The 11,561-nt window shown below is 34.8% G+C and overlaps 1 protein-coding gene across 1 annotated transcript; it reads right to left on the reverse strand.

Moving 5' to 3' along the window:
• Nucleotides 1–3,940: 3,940 nt before the first annotated feature.
• On the reverse strand, nt 3,941–4,465 carry LOC140173729 (uncharacterized). Its single transcript, XM_072198278.1, has one exon. The coding sequence runs from the start codon at nt 4,463–4,465 to the stop codon at nt 3,941–3,943; it is 525 nt and encodes a 174-aa protein (XP_072054379.1).
• Nucleotides 4,466–11,561: the final 7,096 nt, after the last annotated feature.

Below are 11,561 nucleotides of genomic sequence, written 5' to 3' on the forward strand. Positions count from 1 at the left end.
CGCGTGGATGGCGCTTTCTGGAAGAACGACGCGTACGCGCCAAGTGCGCCCACGCGCAAGGGGTCATTCTGCTAAAAATTTTCTAAGTTAACAGTTGCAGAATTCACTAATTTAAACCCCAATCTTCCAACGGACATAACTTTCTCATTTTAAATCGTTTTTCACCCGTTCTTCGAACAGCATGGACATCCCGGATCCAATTTCATTTCTAAATAGATTTGGCACAAAACAGAGATCCGTAGTCCAAGATATGTCCCACCAAAGTATACCCAAAAACCATTTTTTTCATAAAAACCACAAAGTGCCATTTTCAAAACAAGCCATTTCCAACTCTTTTCAAAATCAATCAAAACATGCCATTTTCATCCCCTTTTCTTTGAAATCAATCAAAATATATCAATTTCAATATCAAGCCTCCTCAACTCACACATTGACACTTTACCACAATTTATCAAAATCACTATCTCATCATTTTAACCCACTTTACCCAAGTGACTCAAACTCAAATATATTGACATATCATATACTCTTCCTCATGCCAATTCTCAACAACATCAATTCCACTAAATCATCATTGTACACAATCAATATCATACTCACCATCAACATGGTTCAACCCACAATTCAATCATAACCAATCATCAAGCATATATCACAACATGCATATTTCTCATACATCATACCATCAAGGCATCATTAATCATCATCACATATATGACCACATCATATATATCAACAATTCAAAAACATCAACAATTCAATGTCTATCTTAGGGCCTCTAGCCTAAGTATTTCCTACCACATTACATATTAGATACGGAAAACCGAAACCATACCTTAGCCGATTTCCCAAGCTCAACCGGAGCACTTCCAAATCACTTATCCACAAGCTCTCAAGGCCTCAACACCTCCAAGAACAGATTTTTCACCACCAAATCCCTTTTCAAGCTTTTCAAAATCACCACTCAAGCTCCAATATTCAAATATACACAACCTAAGCCACAATCATCATACCCATACACAACATCTCAATACCCAAACATCATAGAACAATAAATTACACTAGGGTTGAGAATCTTACCACACCCAAGGTCCAAGGAGACAAGATTAACCTTCTCCTTCAAGAGAGTTGGGTCCTATAACATCAAAGAGCCCAAAATCTCAACATTTTTGCTCATAAAACTCGAAAACAAGGCTGGAATTTCGAGGAGAAAAACGTGGCTTACCTCAAAATTAATTGTATGGGTTTTGTAGAGCTCTCTGTGGTGAACGCGTGGCCGCAAACGGAGCAGCAATCGGAGCTCTAGTTCAAAAGTTATGGTGGTTTGAAGATCAAGTGAGAGAAAGAACTTGAGAGAGTGTTCTTCCCTCCATGGCCTCCATTTTCAGCATGTGAGTGTGTTTAGTGAGGAGAGAGAATGCTGAAAACTAGGGTTTTGGTTTAGTTATGTTGGGCCAAGGGCCCACTTTGGATCCGGTTGGCCCGGTTTGGCCCGTTCGGTCCAATCTTGGCCCGAATTTTATAAAATTGGTACCGAAATTCTCGTCTCAATCTCCTCTATCATATTTAGCCACAAAAATCACATTTTGGGCTTTCTAGAATAAATTCTCATTTATAGGCTAATTAGCCGTTAATTAACCGGGTTTTACAGTCTGTGTCTCTAAGGTAGCGTTTGTTTTGAGGTACTGAGACAGAGACTGATAAACTGAGACTTAGTATCGTGTTTGTTAGTTCAGAGACTGGTACTAAAATTTCTGTCTATCTCTAAAATTTTAGTATTTCAGTACTTCCAAAAAGTAGGGACACAAGAGACTGAAATTTTTAGAGATGGAGACTGAAACTTTAATAACATTTTATACCTAAAATACTTTCATTTCAATTAATTAATTCCAATTTTACCCTTTGTGCAAATTAAATTAGAGTTTCATTCTTGTTTCAATTTTTCTCTCCCATTTTGCACCAAACAAAATACTGAGATTTATTTCAATCCCTGTCTCTTAGTCTCTATCTCTCAGTCTCAGTCTTTCCGTCTCTGTCTCTCCACCAAACACCACCTAAGAGTCTTGTTAATCGATTCTAGTGTTGAAAGTTTTGCAATCACTATTAGAAAACTAACTATCAAATGACCTTGTAGATAGCTCAGTTGTTAGTAAAATTTTGTTGATCATCTTTTAAAAAATTTTTTAAATATATCGGTATTTTAATAAATTTTAACTGTTAATTTTAATTATATATATTATATATTTTTTATAATTAAAGTTAACGGTTAAAAATTACTGAAAGATCAATATATTAATACGCTTAAAATTTTTTTTATCCTTCATTGTTAAAATTTGACTAACTTTACCGACGACTTGTGGCCATCGATAATTATTTAACAACAACTGAGTTGTCTATAAAGAATGACTATTTAATTATTTAAAAAATTATAATTATACTATCATTGTTAATATTAATAAATGATAATTTATTTTTTATTTACAAACGACCTAGTCATTAATAATGTCCAATATATTTTATTTTTTATTATGCTTTATTGATCAAAATTTAAAAAATTATAAATATAAATAATTATATTTATTTATCACTAACAAAAAATAATATAAATGGGTGGTCATTAACTAACAAATACAAATACATCATAATATACTTGTCACTAACTAACAAATACATCATAAATACTCCTCATCGAAATGGACGCTCAATGCTGAAAGGTGGTCGTCTAGGTGGAGAGAAGAAGAAATACTTGTATGGTTTGTTGGTTTGGGAAGAGGAATGGACTTGCATTCCACAGGGTATTCAAAAGAAGAATAGAGATTTACAAGGGCGAAACTAGACTAACTATTTAGGGTAGTATTTAATAATTTATTAAAAATATTTTATATTATTATTTCTATTGATAAAATTAAAAAAATAAATATATAATCTCAATTAAAGTAAGATAATAATATAATTGAAAATTATCATTTACAGTTTCATATCATAAAAAGGTTATTTGACGTTTTTTTTTTATTTTCAAAATTGAATTTGTGTCGAAAATAACTGCTAATTCATTTTCTATATAGATGACCAAATTGTTTGCAAAAAATTCATCAGCTATCTTACTTCGGAGTCTTGTCTTAATAATTTTCATTGCTGAAAAAACTCTTTCTGTTTTTCACTGTAGACACTGGTAGAGTCAAAACAAGACGTATTAATCTATCAACCATGTGATAAGTTCTTGATTTTTCCATTTCTTGCAACTTGTTGCACAATTCAAAAAGTGTACTAACGCCTTTTCAAATGATTTGGTATATCATGTTGATAATGTTGCAACTGAGATTTCAAAATATTTAGTTCATTAGAAGAAAAGTCAAGGGGATAAAACTTCTCTGCTAACTTGTTAATTTCTTCAATATTAAATGATTTGAAATTGTCCTTAGGATCCAAAGCACAACTCAAAGTCAAAAGCTCTATTGTTTGCTCATGAAATCTACTATTCAACTCTTGTATTTGAGAGTCAATTGTTGCCAAGAATACGTCTATTCGATAATGATGCTCAACTGTCGCACTTGGTTGACGAGATCGACTTCTTCCAAAAACATATTGTGCACTCATATTAGGGACTTCAATTTCATGCTTTTCACAAAAATATTTAACATTTACAAGAAAATTGCACCATCCACCATCTCTTAATTGTTGAAGAAGTAACTTTGATGTAGAAACAATATGCATTGCATTAAGAATATCTTGAGATTGTTGTTGCAGTGCTTGGCAAAGAACATTAGTGATTCCCATAATCTCTTTCATCAAGTGCAAAGTGAAAACAAATTCAAATGACAATAATATTTTACTAACACCATAAGCCTCACCTCTTTGTGCATAAGTTGTCCCGTCTTCAATGATATTATTGAGAATAATATTGGTAGCAGTAAATATTTTTACCAAACTGCAAATAGAATTAAAGTAGAGCTCCATCGAGTATCCCAACTCTTTGTAAAGTGCTTATTTGATTTGCACCTTTGCCTGTTTCTAATTCATTTTGAGCAACCAAGTTTGCATTTTCAATTGCTTGAACTTCTTGTAATTGATCATGTCTTTTTGAAGAAGCACTAACAATAGTGACAATAAAGTTTAATTGAGTAAAAAATTCATGAATTTGAAGTACCTCTCTTGAAGCTGCCACCAATGCTAATTGTAACCTATGAGCAAAACAATAAACATAATATGCTTGTGGAGAATCTTTAAAAAACAAAGCTTGCAAACCATTCCACTCACCCCGCATGTTGCTAGCACCATCATACCCTTGACCCCTAATATTTTCAACTTGGAGATTATAACGAGAAAGGACAGAAATCAATTCTTTCTTTAAAGTTGTTGCACAAGTTTCAGTGACATGCACAAGATCAAAGAATTTCTCTTTAACAAAACCATCTAGAGTAACAAATCTCAAAACAATGGCCCATTTGCTCCTTTTTAGATTCATCTCTAGCTTCATCAACAATAATACAAAATTTGGCATCTCCAATCTCTTCTCTAATTAAATTTCTCACCTTAGTAGCAAGAATATATAGAATTTCTTTTTGGACATCATTTGAAGTATACTTAGCATTTTTTGGACAAAAAATTCTTTTTCACTCTTTCATTGTAAGATCCCAAAAATTTCAATATTTCTAAAAAGTTACCTTTGTTGCTTGAACTTTGGCTTTCATCATGTCCTCTGTATGCGCAACCTTGAAATGTCAACCATCTAATGCAATTTATAGATGCTTCTAGTCGAATTCGATTCTTTTCAATCTCTTCTGATGTTTGCTTATGAAGAAGTCTGTCGATATGTTGTGATTGTTTCATCAAATATCACATGATTTCAGCGCCTTATGATGGAATGAGTTGGGACCTTTGCCAATGTGATTCAAAAGTGCACATTCTTTTCCACTATTTACTTTCTTCCAATTACTGAAACCATTCTCAATAAAAGCATTTGAATCCGTATTGATTGAAGGTTCCTTAGCAAAAAGAAACCATGAAAAATAATATATAGCATCATCTTCTATATAATATTCTAACCAAGATGGGAACAATTTAAACCATGAAGCTTGAAAATGATGATGACTTTTATGACCAGAAAATGGATAATTATCAAGAATTGGTTGATTTGGCCCAACTTTAATATAATCTCGACGGATTTCATCTCTTTTATTTGGAGGAAACTTCCAAATCATTGGTCGCATTCCTGGATCTCTTTCCAAACGAAAAACATCCAGTTGATTTGGAAGAAGTCGTGGACGCTTTGCGCTATTCAATAGAGAACTTGAAGTAATGAAATTTGATGACCCTTCAAGTATTGGAGTAGTAATAGTAGAAGCATCTTCATTCTCTTGATCTTTTCTTTTAAAAAATGTATCAATGGTTTTGAACTTACTCATAATTCAAATGGCCAAATAAGTTTCCATAATTAAAAATATATTTAGCAAAAAGTGTAAATTATAATCTAAATCTTTATAAAATATAAAAATTATATTTTAATTCAAAATAAGATATTAAAATTCAGAACAATAATACTAACATTATAGTATAAATAATATAAAATTGTAATTAAATAGTTAACTAATAAAAAAAACTAAATATACAAACTAACATATAATAACATAAACTTAATTAACAAATAATAATAAATTAAGTAAATAACTAAATATATAAAAAACATAAAAAAATTAGATAAGACTAACAGAAAAATAATAAAAAAGCATAAAAGAAAATTACAATGCTAGATTAAATACAATTCATTTGTTCTATTTTTGTATGACTATGTCTCTTTATTATTAGTTCAATAATTTTCTTGAAATAAAAAAGAATAAAAATAGAATCTTTTTTGAGAAAGAAGAGTGAAGAATCACTTGTTGAACTACTATATTTTTTTTAATCTGCAAAGAAAAAAAACAAAAGTCAAAGAGGTAAAAGATAAGAAGATTAGAGAGATAAAAAAGAAGAAGAATAGAAAAAGTTGTTATCTGAAATTTTGAAAAGTGAAGATGGAAAGTATACGAACAAGAAGGGGGAGACTGGGAAAGTGTACGAACAAAAAGGGAGGGGGAGCTGGGAAATAAAAAAAAGGGGCGAAGAATGGGTTATTGGGCTGGGTTTTTTGTATGAATTAAAAGGGGGCTGGGAAAGTTACTGCAGTTGTTGAATTAGTATTATTTTATTATGTGTATGATTAATGGAACAGCACTCATAATAGGTTATATAAAGCAGAAGTATGATGGAATGGTGAATGCAAGCATTTTAATTGGGGAAAATTTAATAACAAAAAATGGACATATGGAGAATGATCCACTGCATCAAGGACCAAGAAAAAGTGAGAGAATTAGAACTACAAATACTCGTTTAGAAGGCTATGAGAGGACAGCCTGATGTGGTACTCCTTTCCTCTTGATTTTTCTGTTGTGTCTTTCTTTTTCTCAACTCTTGATTCTCTTTTTAATTTATTTTTTTAATATTCTCTTTAGGTATCCAATACTCATAATTGACTCTATGGCTTGACTTCACAACTATTCTTTTAGTTCTACAATTTCTGTTAATATATTTTTCTTGTTATGTTTTTCTTCCTCTCATTTCTTTTCAATTATATGTTACTGTTACATTGACTAGAAATTTTGAATATTCATTGTACCACATTACTAATTCACATCAATGTATGTATGTATATTTCATCCACCTTACAATTGGTGTTTTCATTCTACCATGGTTGTCACCGATAACACTCGCATGAAGAGTTTAGAGGCTGATGTCAAGAATTTATTTCACATTATCGAAGCGACACGCGATGATAACCGAGCTGAATGTGTTTGTGCTAATGAGGCAGCGAAAATAAAATTTTATAACATCCAATCATCATTGACTCAGCTTCTATAGGATCAGGCTCGCAATTGTTCCCCTTCGCAAGAGCACACCCATGGTTCAAACTCGGTGGCTAACTGGCAACCTCGTGTGGGGTTGAATCGGAGGGTGAATTTTGATCTTTTCAAATTCGATGGCTCAGATACATTGGGGTGGATATTCTCCATAGTTTAGTATTTCTATTTTTTCAGGATACCAGAGGAAGAGTAAATTGGCATCGCTACAATTCACATGGCGGGACCAATGATCCCTTGGTTCCAAATGTCTCAGCGCACAACTCAATTTGTTCATGGAATTAATTGAAGAGAGCTCTAGAGCTAGAATTTGGGCCTTCTCTCTTTGAATTACCCAGGGAACTCTTATTCAAATTACAACAAACGGTCACAGTAGGTGAGTACTATGCTGAGTTTGTGTCTTTGGCCAATCGTACTAATATAGAGCCACCTGAGGTCTTGCGCAATTGTTTCATTAGTAGATTACAACAAGAGATCCGTCGTAAGGTTAAGGCTCAATGCCCGCCATCACTGATGTGCGCACTCACCTTAGCCCGCCTCCACGAGGATAAGTTTGCGACAGTGCCGAGAGCAACTACAAGACCTGCTAACTATCGCGCATCCACTGCAGCTCCAACATCGGCTCTACCTCGGGATCCAACTATACTGTGACTGTTCCTAATGTATATGTCCTTAATGTTTCTGGGGGTGATCTGGTATTGAGAACTAAATGGTTGAAGCGTCTTTGAGCTCACATAGTCGACTATGATGCGGGTTTCATCAAGTTTTTGCATGAAGGAAAGTTTCTCACAGTTTATGGTGACAAACATCCCACACTTATACAAGCACAATATCATCACATTAGATGATTTGTGAATACTGATGCTATAGCAGAATGCTTTACATTGCAAGTCCAACATGATAATCAAGAGGAGAAAGGTGGCTTGAAATTGCCTAGTGACATGCAACCTAACTTGGCAGCCTTACTGTATTCACATGTTGCTGTATTTGATACACCTTTAGGCCTACCTCCTCCAAGATCCCATGATCATGCCATTCCGTTGGTTAAGGGTGTTGAACCTGTCAAGGCAAGACTTTATAGATATCCCCACAATCAAAAGGCACAAATTGAACTTATGGTGCAGGATATGTTGAAGGAAGACATTATACATCCTAGCAAGAGTCCATTTTCATCTCCTATTCTATTGGTGAAAAAAAAAAAGATAAATCGTGGCGCTTTTGTACCGATTATCGTGCCTTGAACAGCATAAAGACAACTTCCCTATCCCAACGGTAGATGAATTATTGGATGAATTGTTCGGAGCTACTATGTTTTCGAAGTTGGAATTGCATTTCAGATATCATTAAATTCGGGTTAAACCAGAAGATCGCTTTAAGATGGCTTTTTGGACCCACCAAGGCCTCTACGAATGGTTGGTCATGCCCTTCGGTCTAACAAACACTCCAGCTACATTTCAAAACCTTATGAATGATGTTTTTCATCCTTACTTGAGGAAATTCGTGCTGGTTTCTTCGATGATATTTTAATATATAGCTCAACATGGAGGCTCATTTGCTTCATTTGAAGCTATATGGTAGCTTCTTCAGCAAGAATTCTTGTTTGCAAAATTTTCAAAATGTCTTTTTGGGGTGTCTATAATGGATCACTTGGGTCACACAATCTTAGGAGATGGAGTTCACATGGACCTGGATAAGGTTCGTGCAGTCAAGGAGTGGCCAGCACCTTCTAATCCTAAACAGCTTAGAGGATTTTTGGGATTGAGTGGATATTATCGACGATTTATTCAGGGATATGCTTCTTTAGCAGCCCCTTTAACTGATTTATTAAAGAAAGATGCATTTGAATGGACTTCTCTTGTAGCTCAAGCCTTTGAGAAACTCAAAGTGGCTATCTCTTCAAGACCTATTTTGGCGTTGCAAAACTTTGATCTGCACTTTGAATTGGAAACTGATGCTTTGGGTATGGGAATAGGCGCAGTACTCTCACAAAGCAAACACCCTGTTGTTTTTTTCTCTAAGAAGTTGTCCCCATTGATGCAAAGGAAGTCAGCATATGTCAAGGAGTTTTATGCAATTACTGAACCCGTGAAAAAAATTCGCCACTATTTTCTTGGTAAGAAATTTGTGATTTGAACTAATTAGAGGAGTCTCAAGTCCTTGCTAGAACAAAGTCTGCATACACCTGAGCAACATAAGTGGCTCCATAAGCTATTGAGTTTTGATTTTGAAATTCAGTATGAACCAAGTCTAGAGAATATCTCTGCTGACGCTCTTTCACGTTGCTATTTTGGGGCTAGGTCTACACCTATGTCTGATTGGTTGAAAATTTTAAAGCAAAAAGTTGAAGTCGATGCAACACTACAAGAGATTCTGTGACAATGCCATACTAATTCCTTGAGTGATCATAATTTAATTCAAGTAATTCTCTAGGATTATCATGACGATGCACTAGGAGGTCATACTGGGATAGCTAAGACAGTTGAGTGTATTTCTTCCTCTTTTTATTGGCCAAATATGCAGCGCGATATACGCCGCTATGTTCTCTCCTGTTCCATTTGTCAACGAGCTAAGGTGGATACCAAGTTGCCGGCTGGGCTACTACAACCACTACCAATTCCATCACAAGTTTGGGAGGATATAGCCATGGACTTTATTGTGGCTCTGCCTCCAACTAATGGCTACTCGGTTATCATGGTAATCATTGACCGTTTGACAAAATTCTCACATTTTATTCCACTTCTACATGATTTCTCTAGCAAGACAGTGGTTGAATCATTTATCAAGAATATAGTGAAGATTCAGGGGTTTCCAAAGTCAATTGTATCAGGGACAAGGTTTTCATGAGTAACTTTTGGCAGCAACTATTCAAACTCCAAGTGGCAACAGTGGCAATGAGCTCGGCCTACCACCCTCAGTTCGACGACCAAAGTGAAGTTCTCAACAAATCCCTTGAGATGTATTTTCATTGCTTCTATTTCGATCAACCTCAGAGATGGCTGGAGATGCTTCCTCGGGCCCAATATTAGTATAATACATCCTTCCATAGCAGCATAAAGATTACTCCATTTAAAGCCTTGTTTAGCCGTGATCCCTCAGCGCTTGGGCGCTATGAATTTTTCGTTGAGGATGAATTTTCACTATAGGAATTGTTATTACAGTGGGACAAGCTTTTAGATTCTCTCAAGCTGCACTTGTCACGTGCACAACATTTTATGGAGCAATTTGCTAATTGTCATCGTCGTCAGGAAGAGTTTGTTGAAGGCGATTTGGTGTTGGTCAAATTACAGCCTTATCGGCAACACTCGGTGGCCTTACGTAAAAACCAGAAATTGGGAATGCGCTACTTTGGGCCCTTCCCGATCAAGAAGCTAAGTGTTATCACATATAAGTTGGACTTGCCACCGGCGGCAAAGATTCATGATGCTTTTCAAATTTCTGCTTTAAAGAAGTTTATGGAGAGCTGAACCTTCCATACTTGCCACTACTGCTTCAATCTAATGAGGTTGGTCCCGTACTACAGCCACATGCAATACTTGAGGCGCAAACAATGATCAAGGATGCTCACGAGAACTCTAAGATCTTGGTCCAATGGGGTGAAGGAAAGATAAGTGTCTCAACTTAGGAGAATGCTAACACTTTTGACAAAGTTTCTCCTCAATTCAACCTTGAGGATAAGGTTGTTCTCAATGGGAAGGGTAATGTTACGTGTATGAATAAAGGAGCAGCACCTATAGCAGGTCACGCAAAACAAAAGCATGATGGGATGGTGAATGCAAGCATTTTAGTCGGAAAAAAGTTAGTTACGAAAAAGGGACACGTGGAGAATGACCCACTGCATCAAGGACCAAGAATAAGTGAGAGAATTAGAACTACAAATACTCGCTTAGAAGGTTATGAGAGGGCAGCGTGATGTGGTACTCTTCTCCCCCTGATATTTCTGTTGTGCCTTCCTCTCTCTCAACTCCTTATTCTCTTCTTAGTTCCTTCTTTAGTATTCTCTTCAGGTATCTAGCACTCACAATTAATTCTATAGCTTGACTTCACAACTATTTCCTTAGTTCTATAATTTCTGTCAATATATTTTTCTTGTTCTATTTTATTGCTCCCATTTCTTCTCAATTATATGTTACTGTTACATTGACTGAAAATTTTGAATATTCATTGTACCACATTACTAATTCACATCAATATATATATACGTGTATTTTATCCTCCCTACATCCTCTTACCATATAAGTGACTATGATTTCTTCTTCTAAGTGATGGAGTTCTGGAATAAAAGAAAGTGTGTGGTGTAAAAACACATTAGGTTTTCTTTTTTGTTGTCTTTGAAAGTGAAACACATTAGGTTAGTATGTATGACTGTCCTGTCATGGCATGCAGTCTTATGGGCTTCATGATTTTCTTTGGGGTTTTCAGCTTTCTCGTATCCCTTTTTTCTATTTTCATTTATATCTTGAATTAATTATTAATGATTTATCCTTCCGAAGAGATTATTTGACCAGAATCAAATTCCTCTGGAGTGAAAAAATTGACAAAATAAAAAAAAATTGACAAAATAAAAAAATAAAAGCCTAAAATTCTTAAATTAAAGTTGTCAAACTCATACCTGGTTAATGATTAAAAGATTAGAAGGGTAAAAATAAATAAATAAATAGTGGGAGGTTG

Source organism: Arachis hypogaea, chromosome 6 (genome assembly GCF_003086295.3).
Source record: "Arachis hypogaea cultivar Tifrunner chromosome 6, arahy.Tifrunner.gnm2.J5K5, whole genome shotgun sequence".
Lineage (NCBI taxonomy): Eukaryota > Viridiplantae > Streptophyta > Magnoliopsida > Fabales > Fabaceae > Arachis > Arachis hypogaea.

What these genes read in the sequence shown, in the direction of transcription:
- LOC140173729 (XM_072198278.1), bottom strand. Translation starts at nt 4,465, where the DNA reads ATGAATCTAAAAAGGAGCAAATGGGCCATTGTTTTGAGATTTGTTACT.